Source organism: Neovison vison, chromosome 7 (genome assembly GCF_020171115.1).
Source record: "Neovison vison isolate M4711 chromosome 7, ASM_NN_V1, whole genome shotgun sequence".
NCBI classification, from domain to species: Eukaryota; Metazoa; Chordata; class Mammalia; order Carnivora; family Mustelidae; genus Neogale; species Neogale vison.
In genome coordinates, this window is record NC_058097.1 from 154,899,944 (window position 1) to 154,917,219 (window position 17,276).

Genomic DNA, 17,276 nt, shown 5'->3' on the forward strand with positions numbered 1-17,276 from the left:
CCCCTGAGGCATCACCCAGCGCTGGTTCCTGAGACCCAGCTGTTCCAGATCTGGCAGTGTGAAAACGAACGAATCCATGCGCAAGATACCCTACGGCAGCTACAGCGGGTTTGGGAGGCACGCCAGCTGCGACTCATCAACTTCATCCTGCACGTGCCCTATGAGCCCCCAGGTGGGGAGCGCTCCAAGAAGCAAATGGTCCGCAGCCCCCAGTGGGAAGTGGTGGGCAAGGACAGTGGCACCTTCATCCTTTCAGGTGAGACCAGGGTTTGCTGCTGGGTGATAGCCCACTGCCAGGGGCCATTTTCGTCCACCAGGTCCATCAAGCCCTGTGGGATCTAGGTTCTCCAGCCAGGGCCTCATCCTTACTGGACAGGATACACCAGTCTGTCCTGAGACAGTGTCTTTCATGTCACTCTGATTAAGTCTTAATCTTGGGAGCTCCCTCCTCCTGCCCATGCTGCTTCTTTAGCAGAGGTCCTTCCCTTTCTGGGTGTACTAAGAAATCCCTCACAGTGATGATATCTCTCCATTTTCCACTGCTCTTTCCTCTAGATGGCATCCTGCTGTCTGAGCTTTTGCTCCACTCATTTACCCTTATCTGTTTTCTCTGAGCCAAACATAGGAGATGTGGAGATTCACAGACAGAAGTGCTGTCCCTCAGGAGCTCCCAGTCCAGTGAGAGAGGACAATAGAATAGAGATGACTGCATGGTGGAGAATCTAACTGAGGGCAGTCGAATCTCAGAAAGAGGACAGATTTTAAAGGACTGAAGAGAGTCAGAGGAATCTTCTCTTCCCATAGACAAAGGCCTCATGATGACTCCTGAAGGATTAGAAGTTTGCCAAACTTACAGGAAGAAAAGGGCATCCTAGGCAGAGGGAACGACATACATACAGGCACCGAGATGGCATAGTTAGGGAATTGCCAGTAGAAGAGAAATTCTCTTATCCAACCCACTTGAAACCCAACTGGCAAATTCAGTCAGTTAAATAGGAAGATCATAAAAAATGATGTATATATGGCTTAAGATTTTTACTTTAGCTTAAAACATATAAATATACATTTATTTATTAACCTTTTGGCTGAAGGACAAGAGCTTTACTTTGATTTGCAGTCAACTGATAGAAGTTCCTCACTGCCTTTCCCACATTAATGCACTGTCCACCGTTTCTGCTCTCAACTTCTGTAAAGTTGAGCAGTGATGTGAAGACACTTATGAAGTTGCTGGAGTACAGAATTTTTCTAGATTCTTATTACAATTTCCAATTTTTAAAAATTGACCTATACAGAATTTAATATGCTTTATCAACTCACCTTTACTGAAGGTTTTCCATAGTTTCCATAGAACTAGGAACTCTTTCCCCACCCATATTTAAGTGGTTAACATAATATCAGATCAAACTCTGTAATTAGATTATAACTCACATGAACAGGCTTGCAAACACACTCTGACTCTAGATGAGCATAATTCTCAACTAGTGGAAGAAAACATGTTTGGTTCTTCTAGAGGATCGCTTGAGTGTCAGTGTTATTTGGGTAATAGTCATCTCTGCCCTTGCCCCATCAACTGCCAGCTCAGCTCAGCTGGAACGCACTCTTCCTTAGATTATGGCAGCCTGCAGGATTCTATCCAGGAAAGTCTTCAGGTGTTGTTCAAGATCCTGGCCATCCAAAAGTCGGGAGACTTAAACAAAGCAGCTTTGGAGTGGGTGACCATCATGCATAGCCTGAGTGAGTGCAGGCCTCTAGCTGGATGAATGGGTAGGACCTGTGGTGGGTTGGCCTGGAGGGATGGGTTTAAGAGGTGGGGGTTGAGTGGGGGCAAGATCAGAAGGACAAAGTGAGGATCCCCTTCAGAGCCACTTCTTGGGCTGAGGTGACCAGTTGAAATCTTATTCACAGTGAAAGTGAATACAGCTGAGTATTTTGGGGTGGGGCACCCTGAGAGGTCAGGACCAGCTGGACCCCCTAGCAGAAGCTAAAACCCCAGTCTCCCTCCAGTGTTCCTCTCACTGCTCACGCAGGTGCCCTGCTGGAGGTGTGGGTGACTTTCCAGCAGCAGTGGATTTTCCTGAATAAAGTTCTGCATGAGATGAAGATCGAGTTTCCTAGTCCTGACCTGGTAGGGAAGAAGGGTGAGGCAGGTGGACAAGGGCCACTGTGTTGTCGTGGGGCTCAGGCGGGGAGGGAGAGCTTCCCTCACTTTTATCTTCTCTCACTGCAGAACTCCCGGTTCAAGGCCACAGACGATCAGTATCGGACCCTGATGCAGATCTCTGTAGATGACCCCTGGGTTCTGTCACTTATCATGCCCAGTGTCAAGCGGAGCCCTCATTTCCAAGGCCAGCAGCTACAACAGCTGCTTCAGGCAGGCTCCGTGGAGCTGGAGGGCATCATTATGGCCCTGAAGAGTGTGCTCTATCGGGTGTGTGCTCATTTCCCCCGCCTCTTCTTCCTCAGTGATAGCGAGCTGGTGGCCCTGCTGGCTGCCCCCCTGGAGTCCTGCGAGGCCCAGCTATGGGTACGGCGCTGCTTTCCTCATGTGCACGCTGTGAGCTTCACGTCCAGCCCACTTGACGAAAAGGTGGATGACCGGGAGGCAAGCCCAAACGCATTGACTTGGGTGGAGGCGCTGGCGGTGCTAGGGGCAGGCGGCGAGGAGGTGAAGCTGCCGAAGTCCATTCCTCTGCATTCAGATCTCCCCAAGTGGCTGGCCTCTCTGGAGAAGTGCCTGCGTCTGGCCCTGGTGCACAAGTTGCAGGGATGTGTGGCTTCCCGCCTCACTCTGGGCCCATCGCTAGATGAGGCCTCTAAGCAGCTGCCCCAGGAAAGCCAGCTGGCCCCACAACTGTTTGCCCACCACTGGCTGCACGTAGTCCAGGCCTTCCCGTGGCAGTGTGTGCTGGTGGCAGAGGAGGTGGTATGGCGGGCAGAGATGGAGGAGGCTCTGCTGGAGGGGAAGACCCCTGCCATGGTCCGCGTGCATGTGTGCAAGCTTGAGGCACTGGTGAATTTTATACGGGCCCAGAGGGCCTCCCAGGGTGAGCAGCCCCTGGGCTCTGTCCGCCAGGCCAGCCTGCTCAGTGCCCTGCTGGCCATGGCAGTGACTCACCGGGATATAGCACAGCTGCTGCAGGAGCACCAGGTCAGTGATCTGACAGATTTCCACTGGGCTCGCCAACTCAAATATCACCTGGGCTCACCTCATGTCATCCCCCAGAGTCCCCTGCAGAGTCTCAAGACTATCGCATCTGCTGTGACTTCTCCGTCGCCAGCTGCATGCTGGATAGACGTTCTTGGCCGGTCCTTCCTGTACAATTATGAGTACCTGGGTCCCAGATTGGGGTCTCTGCCCAGCCTGCTGCCTGAGCGGCCAGCCCTGGTACTGTTGCTGGCCTTGGAGGAGGTGGCCTGTGGGACTCTACTGGGCCCTGATGGAGTAGGCAAGGCAACCACGGTGAAGAGCCTAGCACGGGCCCTGGGGCGCCAGCTGGTGACAATGCCTTGCCTGCCTCAGATAGAGGCCCAGAGCCTAAGCAACTACCTGAACGGTGCCTTGCAGGGTGGTGCCTGGCTGCTTTTGGAAGCGGCTCAGCGCCTGCCCCTTGGCTTGCTGTCTGCCCTGGGCCAGCGCCTGGCTGAACTGCACCACCTCTATGCCCCACTGTACCAGGCGGCCTCCCGAAGCCCCAGCACTGTTGACCCCACACAACCCCAGCTCCTCGGCAGCGGCTTCTTTGAGAAACAGCACGTATACATACGCCTTGGCTACGGCTCTCTCCTGACACTGCGTTCCCTGAGCCCTGCTGTGCCTGCCAACCTGCACTTGCTTCTGCGGCCTGTGGCCTTGACACTGCCTGACCTTCAGCGAGTGGCAGAGCTGACCCTGCTAGGTGCAGGGATGCGGGATGCCTCCCGCATGGCTTCCCGCTTATCTAAATTCTTCTCCCTAGAGCTTGAGCTGGCGTCGGCGCCCCTGCCCTGCCGTTTGCCCCGCCGTTTGCCCCTGCTCCAGCAAATACTGGAAGACATGATACAGAATTTAAATGTGACCAAGGAGGAGCCCAGGTCCCAGCAGCCCCACAGCCTGGCTGTAACCGAAGAGGCTGCCCTACTGCGTGCTCTGCTACGCTCGCCACTGTTCAGCACCCTCAGTGGTCTCCACCTGCACAACCTCCAAGAGCTGCTCTGTGGGCTTTTCCCTAATGCCAGGCAGGTGCTGGCAGAGCCTGAGGCACACAAGCCAAGGAAGCCGTTGCTGGTGGAGGAATTGCTGCAGATAGGCATTCATCCCAGCCCTGATATTCTGGGATCCCTAGAGCAGCTGAGCCAGGCTCTGGGCCGGGCTTTGGGTATTATACTCCTGGGCCCCGCAGGCAGTGGCAAGACCACTTGTTGGCACAGCTTATTTAAGATCCAGAATCAGCTGGCGGCCAGGGAGGATGCCTCAACCCAGGGCTGCCAGCCGGTGGAAGTCACGCACCTATATCCCAATGTCCTCAGCCCCCAGGAGTTCCTGGGATGGCTAGAGGGCCCCTGCTGGCACCACGGTGTCTTCCCTAGGCTGCTGCGTGCAGCCAGTACGTGTAAGACTGTGGGCCTGAGGGGGCCACCACAGGAATCAGTGGGGATCCAGCACTGGATAGTATGTGATGGGGTAGCCAATGCCTCTTGGCTGGACCCCATCACTTGCTTCCTGAAAGATGCCCCCCAGCTCAGCCTCCCCAGTGGCCAGCAGATAGCACGACCCCCAGGTACTTTTCTCCTGATGGAGGTGGGAGATGCAACAGGCATGTCCCCCACAGTGGTGAGTCAATGTGCCCTGGTCTGGTGTGGTGGGGAGCAGACATGGCAGGGGATGCTTAGCGTCCTGATGGCAGCCCTGCCGCACGAGTACCACCTGCATCTCCACACGGTCGCTGAGCTCAACCACCTGGCCGAAGTGCTGGTGCCAGCAACGTTCCAATTCCTCACCTGCCAGGGCGCCAGCTCTCTGCTGCATGTTCACGGGCAGCGGGCTCTTTGCCCGGGTGTGGCTGAAGTCACCAGTCTGGCCCGTATCTTGCGTTGTCTGCTTGACCCCCACCTGAGGATAGATGAGGGGGAGAAGGCGCACATCTCAGGTGAAGGGAAGGGAAAGGGAAGGGATGGCTCAGAGATAAGGGGCCTTGAGGACAGCTGGCATATAGCTGGTGCCTGGCATATGGGTTTTTTGGTGGGCTTGGGTCAGGGGACTGAAAGTGGACAGTTGACAGAGCCAGTCTCTACTCCCCCCCCACCACCTGTTTCCTGCCCGGGCTCCTCTTCTGGCCATGTTGACCTTTGCAGAAGACCTCAGCTTTAGTGATCCTGTGGCCCAAAGCTTCAAGTCCTCAAAAAGCAGCTCTCTGAACCCGTCCCAGGTTGACAATGATGATGCACCTAATCAGCGCAAGAAACATTTGCTGGCTGTCAGCAGCTTTCTTTTTGCGTTGATCTGGGGCTTTGGAGCCCACCTGCCCTCCAGGTATCTTCAGGAGCGGGATTGGGCATGGGTGATGCAGAGGGCTGAGATGGACTGGCGCATGGAAGTTTAAAACTCAGGTGACATCACTGTCAGTGGGGGCGGAGGGGAGAGTGGAATGTGTGAGTGCATCACAAATGGAACTGTTGTAACTATCTGACACTTTTGCCCATACATCCAACTGAACAGGCTCTGGCCCCTCTTTGATACCTTCTTGAGGGGTTCTATTAGCTGCCTCTCCAACTATCCTGAGCCACCGCCTTCAGCCTTGGTGTTTGATCTACATGTGTGTCCTGATAATGGGACATTGGTCCCCTTCACTGGCCATTACCTGGGTAGCCGCATCAGGGGAACTCTGGGAGCCTTCAACCCTTCTCCTCAGGTGTGAAGACAGTGGGGCAGCAGTTGGGGTTGGGGTTCAAGGAGCTATCCTGGGGGAGTCCATGTTCTAGACCCAGCTAAGGTCTACCTGCTCCTGTTCTTTGATATGTTTTCACAATCACAAGAATATATGAAGTGTTCTGCAAGTACAGCTCTAAGATGGGACCCCTAGACTGCTAAATTACTATCCTAAACTGGCGCTGCCCCAGTAAGTCCTGCTTCTGTGCCACAGACTGAACGGCTCTTGTATGTGGTGGACCTGCTTCTGTCAGAGGGACACCCAGTGCTGCTGGCTGGAGAGGCGGCGACCGGGAAGTCCACCTTTGTGGAGGTGCTCGTGGAGCCACATCATCCCTATGTGTGCAGCCCCATCCACCCTGCCTTCACTCCCATCCACCTACGCCTGCTGCTGAGTCGAGGGGTCCAGGGCCAAGCACAGGCTGCCCCGTGGTCTGGGCACCACCTGGATTCTAAAGGCTCCCTCCTCTTCCTGCTGGAGGATCTGCACCTGGCCGCTTCTGGTAAGGAGCTGGGTAGAGGGAAGGAAGGAGTCCTTGTGTTCTCTTGAGGCTGTAAAGTCCCTAACAATATTTACTGACTCCCAGTTAGACACCTACAGACCAAATCTCAGCAACCCATTCTTAGTATCTTCTCATTGTACGTATGCTTCCTGAACAATCATAACCCTCCCATGACCTTATCCACCATCTCTGTGTTTGGCTGCTAAATGCTTACCCCAGGCCAGGATGTTCTTCTAAGCACTAGACCTGTTTATCCAACTACTTACTGTGTATCTCTACCTTGTTGTCCCATTGACACTTCAGATTCAACTCATCATCTTACCCCTAAAACCTGCTTTTGTCCTCTATTAACTGGTACAACCATCCATCCAGTCACTCAAGCCAGGAATCTCATTGACATCTCCCCCTTTCTTACCAAAATCCATTCACATTGTCTCTCAATTTGGCATTCTACATATCTCTCAAATCTTTCCACTTATTTCCATTCCATCTTCCCTGGTTCAGATAGTCATTACCTGAAACGCTGGTGAATGCTTTTGCAAGGCTTCTTGCAGTGAGGCTTTCTACTCTAAGCTCTCACACGCTGTACTCCAACTAGAGTCAGCTATGTACGGGCATTCAATAAATCAAGCTTCCGCTAGCCTCTGGGATTGCTGTCCTTTCTGCCTTCCCTGTATTTTTCTGGCTAAGTCCTTATTCTTTACAGATAATCTCAGTCAGTGTGTTCTCTAGGGAACCCGAGCCTCCAGGCTAGGTTAGACACTCATCTCGTGTTCCGTAAAAAATCTGTGACAACCATAGTTTTATGATTATATGTTTACTTGTTTATGCTTATTCTGAGCTTCATAAGAAGAGAGATTCAGATTTGTCTTACTCATTTTGATAGACTCAATAGTAAGTAAGTGCTCAGTAAGAGTTGGTACAAGCAAAGATTAGAAAGGAAAGGGGAAATTGTGATAAAAGTTAGCAATATTGAAGTTTAAAGTTTCTAAAGTGGTGTGCCCCTAGATGATGACAGGTTTGAATATGGCCATGGGAATGGGCAGAATTGAAGTCAGGGAAGTCAGTGGTCTAAAGCATTAGCTGGATTGTCCAGTTAGACCTGAATATAGGACACAGAATACTTGAATCAGGTGGTGTATAATTTATTGAGGACTATGTGCTGCATGTTTTATCTATGTCATCTTTAGTGTCTATAAAAGCCTATTAAGATGGAGATTTTGAGGGGAACGTGGGTGGCTCAAATGGTTAAATGTTGGCCTTCAGGGCAGGTCCTGATCTCTAGGTCCTGGGATCCAGCCCCCATGGAGCTCCCTGATCAAGTGAGGAGTCTGCTTTTCTCTCTCCACCTGCCTCTCCCCCTTCTTGTGCTCTCTCTGTCTCGGTCTCTCTCTCAAATGAATAAATACATTCTTAAAAAAAGAAGAGATATATTATGGGCATTTTAAAGATGATGAAACTAAAAGATTTTATAATTTGCCTAAGACACTCAAGCCAGTTAAGTGTCAGGACCAAGATTAAAATTTAAGTCTGTGTAACACTAAAACATGTAATTTTCTACAACTATATTATTTGGGCCTTTAGGTGAATTTGCACAAATAATCAAATTGTCAGAGGAAAATAGAAAGAGTAAATTCAAATCTGTGAATAGCAACTGAGAAGAGATTTCAACCGGAAGGTTGAAAACAATTGCAAACAATGTTGTGGAGTGAAGTATATTACAGTTGGCAGTGTAAAAGATATCCCAGGGTGATAGCCACTGAAACATCTAGTATAATATAAAAAATTAATAAATGTACAATAAAACAAAAAACTGTGACCCATCATCTAGAAAAAAACAGTCAATAAAAACTGACCTTAAAATGGTCTAGAAGTTAAATCTAGCAAATATCTACAGCAGCTATTATGGCTATTATAAGAATCCTCAGGTAGTTAATGGAAAATATGACTCAAATGGGCGAACACATGAGTAATCTCTGCAAAGAAATGGAAACTACTAAAAATAACTAAACAAATTTTAGAAGAAGAAAATACAGTAACTAAAATGAAAAATTCACTGCATGGTTTAATAGCAGATTGGAGATAGCAAAAGAAAGAGTCAGTGAATCCTGACTGTTCTGAGGAACAGAAATATATTGAATATGAATAGAGCTTCAGGCAGGGGCACCTGGGTGATTTAGTCGTTAAGCATCTGCCTTCAGTTCAGGTCATGATCCCAGGGTCATGGGATCAAGCCCTACATCAGGCTCCCTGCTTGGTGGGAAGCCTGCTTCTCTCTCTCCCACTCCCCCTGCTTCTGTTCCTGCTCTGGCTGTCTTTCTCTCTCTCTGTCAAATAAATAAATAAAATCTTTAAAAAAATAGAGCTTCATACACACACACACACACACACACACACACACATAACTGGAGGTCCAGAAGGAGAGAGAATAGGGCAGGGAAAAAAAAAAAAACCTATGAGTAAATAATGGCCAAAATTTCTCCAAATTTCTTGGAAAACATTAACTTTTCAAATATAGAAAGCTCAGTTACCGCCCAAGTAAAATAAGAAGAAGAAAACCACACCTAGGCACATCATAGTCATATAGCAGAAAATCAAAGAAAGAAAAATCTTAAAAGTGGTCAGAAAAAAGATAAAAACATGTTACGTATAGATAAATAGCATTAAGAGTGATGGTTAACTTCCCATCAGAAACAACAGAATGCAGGGGATAGTGGAACAACACATTTCAAGGACTAAAAGGTGGGGGCAGGGGAACCTGTCCTCTTAGAATTCTCTATACAGTAAGGATACCCTTCTTGAAAGCAGATGAAATGAAAGTATTGCAGATGCATGAAAGCTGGGAAGATTTACTGTTGCTACAATTGCTCTGTAAGAAATGCTAAAAGGGACACCTGGGTGGCTCAGCTGGTTAAGTGGCCAACTCTTGATTTCAGCTCAGGTCATGATTTCAGGGTCATGTAAGATCAAAGCCTGCGACAGCCTCCGTGCTGGGTGGGGATCCTGCTTAAGATTCTTTCTCTATCCCTCTCCCTCTGAACTGCCTGCCCACCTCCAACCCCAGCTCCCTGCCCCTCACTCTCTCTTAAAAAAAAAAAAAAAGCCTAATAGATGTTCTTTAGGCAGAAGGGTAATAGTGTCATATGGAAACTCAGGTCTACAGAAAAGAATGAAGAGTGCAAGAAATGGTAAATATGTGGGTGCATATAAATAACTATCTTTTTCATCTTTTAATTTCCTTAAAATACAGTTAAGAGTTTAAAAAGAAAAGTAATAACATTTGTATTTTTTTCAAATTTTTAAATTGTAGTTAGTTAACATACAGTGCAATATTGGCTTCAAGAGTAGAATTCATTATTCATACTTACATACAACACCTAGTGCTCAACACAAGTGCCCTCAATACCCATCATCAACCATCTAGCCTACCCCCCACCCTCCTCTCTCCATCAACTCTCTGTCTTTTATGGTTTGCTTCCCTCTCCCCCACCATCCCATATGTTCATCTCTCATTTGCAATGATGTAGATGGAGCTAGAATGTATTAGGCTAAGTGAAATACATCAGAGAAAGACAATAGCATATTATTTTACTCATATGTGAAATTTAAGTAATAATAGTTTTAGATGGAGTTGATAATGTATGGAGAGGTAGAAAATAAATTGGAACACTAGTAAAAGGATAGGGTATGGAGCAATGAGTAAAAATTATACTACTGTAAGAGTCTTACATTTGTTCAATGTGAAATAGGAAATGGGAAAGGTCAGGTGTGGAGTATTAAGTGGCATGATATTACTTAAAAGTATCAACACATTAAGGAGGCATAATATTACCATAGAAAAATCACTAAATAATAATAGCAAAGAGTATAATTTAAAATACATAATATTTTAAATATAAAAAATACTTAAGTTATGTAAGAGGAATGAGGAAATGAGAAGCAGAGAAATTAAAAATAAAAGGGAAAATTAGAAGAAAAATGACAGTATGATGGACTTAAAACAAACATATGGGGTGCCTGCGTGGCTCAATGGGTTAAGCCTCTGCCTTCGACTCAGGTCATGAACTCAGGGCCCTGGGATCGAGCCCCGCATTGGACTCTGCTTGGCGGAGAGCCTGCTTCCCCCTGTTTCTGCCTGCTTCTCTACCTACTTGTGATCTCTCTCTCTGTGTGTCAAATAAATAAAATCTTAAAAAAAAACAAAAGCCAAACATATGAATAGTAACATTAAATGTAAAGTCCTAAGCACTCCAAAAAGTCCTTCAAGATAAAGGATATTACCAGAGATAGAGAACTGGACATCTCCTAATTAAAAGATTTAATTAATCAAAAAGATAGCAAAGTCCTAAATGTATATGCACCTGAAACAGCTTCAAAATATATTTAAAAAAATGGGTAGAACTGAGAGAAATAGCAGGTACAAAAATCATAGTAGGAGATTTAACACTCCTTTCAATAACTGATAGAGCAGGAGAGAGGAAATAAGGAAGTAGATCTACATAACACTATCAACTATACGTACATTTATAGAACATCATACCCACTAAATGCAAAATGCATTTTCTTTCCAAGTGTACGAGTAACATTCTCTAAGACAGATGATATGCTGGGCTACAAAATAAGTCTCAACAAATTTCAAAGGATTAAAATTTATAGAATATTTTCTCTAACTACAACAATAAAACTCATTAATAACAAATACCTAGAAAATTCCCCAATTCTTTGAAATTAACACACTTCTAGGGGTGCCTATGTGTGATAGCTAAGTGTCTGGTTCTGGATTTCAGCTCAGCTCATGATCTCAGGGTCATGAGATTGAGCACCACGTCAGGCTCCGTGCCCGGAGTGGAGCCTGCTTATGATTCTCTCTACCTCTTCCTCTGCCCCTCCCCACCCTCTGCTCTCACACTCTCTAAAAAAATAAATAAAATAAAATAACACTTCTAAGTAACTCATGCATCCAAGAAACCACAAGATAAATTAGGAGATATTTTGAACTGAATAATGAAAGCAAAATGTTATCAAAATCTGTGGTATGTAGCTTACACAATGTATTCCCAGAATGCAAAGTTGACTCAACTTTCAAAAATCAGTGTAATTCATGACATTAACAGAATGATGAAAAGTGTAAGATCATCTCAGTAGATAAGGAGAAAGCACTTGGTAAAATTCAACACTATTCATGGTAACATTCAGCAAACTAGGACTAGAAGGGAACTTTCACAGTTTGATGAAGAGCATCTATTAAAACCTATAGGTAAGGGGGCACTTGGGTGGCTCAGTGGGTTAAAGCCTCTATCTTTGGCTAGGGTCATGATCCCCTGGGGTCCTGGGATCGAGCCCCGCATTGGGCTCTCTGCTCAGCAGGGAGCCTGCTTCCTCCTCTCTCTCTGCCTGCTTCTCTGCCTACTTGTGATCTCTATCTGTCAAATAAATTAAAAAAATAAAATCTTAAAAAAAACCCTATAGGTAAGTACAATATTAACGGGTGAAATATCAAATACTTTCAAAGATCAGTCACAAGGCAACAATGTCCACTTTCACTGACTCTATTCACTATTGCATCAGAGACCCACACCAGTGCAATAAGAAAAGACTTAAAATTGGAAAGACAAATACTGTCTCTACTGATGTACAACATGATTTTCTACCTAGAGAATCATAAGGAATCTACTACAACAACAACAACAAAAGCGAACCCTACAAAACTACTAGAATAAATAAGTGAATTTAATTTGGTGGGTCAGGGCACCTGGGTGGCTCAGTCTGTTAGGTTAAGTATCTGCCTTTGGCTCAGGTCATGATCCTAGTATCCTGGGTCCCAACCACCGCATCAAGCTCCCTGCTCAGTGGGGAGTCTGCTTCTCCCTCTCTCTCTGCCCTTCCACTCCATTGTGTGCTCTCTCTCTTGCTCACTCTCTCTCAATTAAATAAAATCTTTTTTTAAAATTTTATTTATTTGACAGACAGAGATCACAAGTTGGCGAGAGGCAGGCAGAGAGAGAGGAGGAAGCAGGCTTCCCACAGAGCAGAGAGCCCGATGCGGGGCTCGATTCCAGGACCCTGGGATCATGACCTGAGCCAAAGGCAGTGGCTTAATCCACTGAGCCACCCAGGCGCCCCTCAATTAAATAAAATCTTAGTACAGACAAAAGGTTGATATCCAGGATCTATAATGAACTCCTCAAACTCAACCCACACGAAACAGACAAACACATCAAAAAATGGGCAGAAGATATGAACAGACACTTCTCCAATCAAGAAATACAAATGGCTATCAGACACATGAAAAAATGCTCATCATCATTAGCCTTCAGGGAGATTCAAATTAAAACCACATTGAGATATCACCTTACACCAGTTAGAATGGCCAAAATTAACAAAACAGGAAACAACATGTGTTGGAGAGGATGTGGAGAAAGGGGTACCCTCTTACACTGTTGGTGGGAATGCAAGTTGGTGCAGCCTCTTTGGAGAACAGTGTGGAGATTCCTCAAGAAATTAAAAATAGAGCTTCCCTACGACCCTGCAATTGCACTCCTGGGTATTTACCCCAAAGATACAGATGTCGTGAAAAGAAGGGCCATCTGTACCCCAATGTTTATAGCAGCAATGGCCACAGTCGCCAAACTATGGAAAGAACCAAGATGCCCTTCAACGGATGAATGGATAAGGAAGATGTGGTCCATATACACTATGGAGTATTATGCCTCCATCAGAAAGGACGAATATCCAACTTTTGTAGCAACATGGACGTGACTGGAATAGATTATGCTGAGTGAAATCAGTCAAGCAGAGAGAGTCAATTATCATATGGTTTCACTCATTTGTGGAGCATAACCAATAGCATGGAGGACAAGGGGCGTTAGAGAGTAGTAGGGAATTTGGGTAAATTGGAAGGGGAGGTGAACCATGAGAGACTATGGACTCTGAAAAACAGTCTGAGGGGTTTGAAGTGGCGGGGGGGTGGGAGGTTGGGGTACCAGGTGGTGGGTATTATAGAGGGCACAGCTTGCATGGAGCACTGGGTATGGTGAAAAAATAATGAATACTGTTTTTCTGAAAATAAATAAATTGGGAAAAAAATCTTAAAAAAATAATCTAGCAGGGTCATAGGATACAATCTATTGATATCATTAGTATTTCTATATCCTAGTAACAAACAAAAATTTTAAGTATAGTTAAAATATAATATAAATCTGGAAGCTTAAAATATTTAGGAATAAACTTAGTTAGAGATATACACTAAAAATTACTAAATATTGCTGAGATAAATGAGACTTAAATTAATGGAGAGATATACCAGGTTCATGGGTCAGAGGAGTCAGTATCATTAAGGTGCTCATTCTCCCCAGATTGATCTATGTCTGAGCAGGCTTCTTCTTCTTCTTCTTTTTTTTTTAAGTGACAGGATTGATAAACTCATTCTGAGACTTATGGAAATGCAAAAGGCCTAGAAGAGCCAAAATTACTTTGGAAAAGAAGAATAAAGTGGAAGGGCTTATACTAGTTATTACTATACAGCTATAGTAATCAAGAGAGTAGGGTATTGGTATAAGGACATGGATACAGATAAACTAATGGAAAAAAAAAACAGAGAATCTGATATATGATCATATGTGGTCAATTGGTTTTCAAAATTGTGCCAAGATAATTCAACAGGGGAAAGGGTAGTCCTTTCAATGAATAGAGTTGAAACAACTACATATCTGTGTGCAGATAAAAGGGTACCTTAAATCCTACTCCATGACATACACAAAAATTAATTATAAATCAATTAAAGATCTAAATGTAAAAGCTAAAACTACAAAACTTTACCAAAAAATGTTAAGAGAAAAATCTGTGTGACCTTGGTTAGATGCAATGATTTCATAAATATGACACAAAAATTAGATCTTAGGAAAATTAAAAACCCATGTCCTTTAAAAGACATTCTTAAGAAAATGAAAAAATGGGCCATAGACAGAAATATGACACACATATCTGAAAAAGGACTTATGCTCAGAATACATAAAAAAGCTCTTACAACTCAGTAAGAAAACAAACTCCATTTTTAAAAAATGGTTTAAAAAATAGATACTTCACAAAGGAAAGATTTGTGAGTGGCCAATAGCACATGTATGTAGCAATGCCCATCAGTATGTCAGCTGACCTACAATTCTGGTATTTTTATAATGGAATGCTACCACTCCAGTAAAATGAAACACACCGATGCACACAAAACATGGGCGAAGCCCAGAATCATGCTGAGTGAGAGAAGCCAGACCTGGCAAACTACATACCATATGATTCCCTGTATTTGAAGCTCTAGAACAGGCAAAGCTGTGGGGTGCCTGGGTAGCTCAGCATCTAACTCTTGGTTTCAGCCCAGGTCATGGTCTCGGGGGTCATGAGATCGAGCCCTGCATCAGGCTCTGGGCTCGGCTGGGCACAGAGTAGGCTTGGGATTCTCCCTCTCCCTCTACCCTAACCTCGCTCTCTAAAATAAATAAAATGAAGTCTTAAAAAGAAGAAAAAGAGGTAAAGCTAATCGATAGTGATAGAAATCCGATCAGATAGAAGTTCCTGGGACAACGTGGTAGGGGGATTGACGGCAAAGGGTCATGAGGGAACTTTCTGAGGTGATGAAGCATTCTAAGTATCACTGGGGCAGCAGTTACGTGGGTGGATACATTCATCAAAACTCACTGAACTATATATTTAAAATGCATACATTGTATTTTATATAAATCATATCTTAATATTGACTTTACAGAAATGCACATGTGCTAATTCCTCCTTCCGATTGTGATGGCTGCACTTCTCTCTTCTTGTGGTCAGATCAGGTTTCCATCCATCTCAGCTTCCAAACCTTCCGACTGTTAGTGAATAATTGGTCACAGAGATAGGGTTTGTGGGGAGAAGAAAGAAGAAATTACTCACTTTTAGGGAGAGTGTGGGGGGGAGAGATCAATTTACTCAGACATGACCGAGTCCCAATGCATCAGGTGTACAAAACTCCTTTAGAGCCCTGTGTGCGCCAGAAGTAAAGCCAGTGAAGCAGGAACAGGAAGAATGGAGTGACACGGTCATGTGCACCCCTGCCTATCCTCACTGTTGGTCTGTGTCCCACAGACCCCGGGAAGAGCTGCCAGCCAGTGTTGGAGACTCTGCGCCAGGCCATAGATGGCACGGTGTATGGCCACAGCACCTTGGAATTGCAGACGCTGCAGCCTGTAGTCAACTTCCTTGCCACCGCCACAGTGCCAGGCTTCTGTGAGCGCCCACTGTGTCCACGCCTCTTTCGACTCTTCACAGTGCTGGCCCTGGGGAGTGTGACCCAGGCCATGCTGCTGAGCAGGCACACACCAAGCATCCAGGCCTGGCTTGAGCGCTTTCCCTCTGTGGAACGGGAGGTGGTTCTAGCAAAAGCCCTGGTCCAGGCCTCGGTGGAGGCCTGGGAGGCGGTGGGCAGCTGCTTTCTGCCCTCCCCCCTCCACCCACATTACCGCTTCTCCCTGCACTCTGTGAGCCAACTCCTGGGCAGCTTGCAGCTGCTGCCCACCAGGATGGGCTCCCGGGGCTTTCTGGACTGTCCCAGCCATCAGGAGCACTTGCGCCGGGTGTCAGGCCTGCGTGGCACCCGCCTGATGATTATGATGGCCATGCGCAACATGGTGCGTCTCTGGTTGCACGAGGCCCAGAGAACCTTCTGTGACCGGCTGGACAGCCCCAGGGAACGCTCCTACTGTGCCAAGCTGCTCCTAGGAGTAGCTCAGAGTGTCTTCTGCTGTGGGCCAGCACCCCAGAACGGGGGCAAGGGCTCTGAGGAGGAGGAGGAGGAAGAGGAGGAGGAAAGAGTGCCTGAAGTGGAATCTGAAGGAGAGCTGGCCCAGTGGGAGGACTTAATAAGCAACAGCGGCAGTGAGACAGAGGAGGAGGAGGACCCTTACAGCCTGGATGTCACCACCAGCTCACCCTCCAGTGATTCAGGTCTAGCACCTTCCACAGTACCAGTAAAGAGGGAGACCATAGAAACCCTAAGTCCAAAGATGAGCCAGGAGGACGGCACACAGGCTTCTGGCTACAAACTCCAGTTAAACAGAAGCAAGAATTGGTGGCAGAAAACAGCCCAGATGGACCTGGCCTCACCCCTTCTGCTACCAGTGCTACTACTCCGCCCCCAGGAAAAGCCCTCAGACCTGGTCTTCAGTCAGGAGCTAACACTAGGGTCCAACTCTGAGAGCCCCAACTTGTACTTGGAACGGCAATGGGAGAGCCTGGAGGAGCAGCTGTCCACTTCAGCTGCTCAGCTGAAGCTGAGCGCCCACCTTGCCCGGTGCCACTCCATGGCCAAGCACGTGGTCCGCCTGGTCCGGGTGCTGGCCAGGCCCCGGCAGCATGGCCTATTGCTCTCCAGGGCTCTGGGTACAGGGCGCCGTACGGCCATCTCTCTGGCAGCTAGCATTTACCAGGCCCGCCTCTTCCATCTGCCATCTGGCTCAGAGGAGGCCATTCTCCAGTGCCTCCGGGATGCCAGCTGGCATGCTGGAATGTTAGGCCAGCCAGTGGCCCTGCTGGTGCCCACGGGTGTGGATCTCACTACCCTTCATCGTCTGCTAGCCCTGGCAACCTGGGGCAGTTTCCCTGACCAGTATACAGCGGCAGATCTGGACAGCATTGAAGAACATCTCCCCAGAGAAAACCTTAGTGTCAAGCAGAACATCAAAAAGGAAACGCTGTTGCAGAGGTGAGACCAAGAACCCCATGTGAGGTGCTGCTCTTCTCTTGCTCTATGCTGGCCAAAAGGCCAAAAAGAAATCTAAGAGCTGCTGTGAGGGCTCAGAAGATTGGGGCTAAGGGTTCAGGTTTGGCACTGGGCTTAAATG

The 17,276-nt window shown here is 46.8% G+C and overlaps 1 protein-coding gene across 1 annotated transcript in view; it reads left to right on the forward strand.

The window, feature by feature from the left end:
- Positions 1–17,276, forward strand: part of DNHD1 (dynein heavy chain domain 1) — a 79,594-nt gene that overhangs the window by 45,257 nt on the left and 17,061 nt on the right. The window contains exons 18-25 of the mRNA XM_044260879.1: positions 49–256; positions 1,609–1,734; positions 2,028–2,125; positions 2,228–5,126; positions 5,332–5,509; positions 5,696–5,888; positions 6,120–6,408; positions 15,523–17,137. Coding sequence (XP_044116814.1) covers positions 49–256; positions 1,609–1,734; positions 2,028–2,125; positions 2,228–5,126; positions 5,332–5,509; positions 5,696–5,888; positions 6,120–6,408; positions 15,523–17,137 — 5,606 coding nt within the window. The remainder of the gene's footprint in view (positions 1–48; positions 257–1,608; positions 1,735–2,027; positions 2,126–2,227; positions 5,127–5,331; positions 5,510–5,695; positions 5,889–6,119; positions 6,409–15,522; positions 17,138–17,276) is intronic.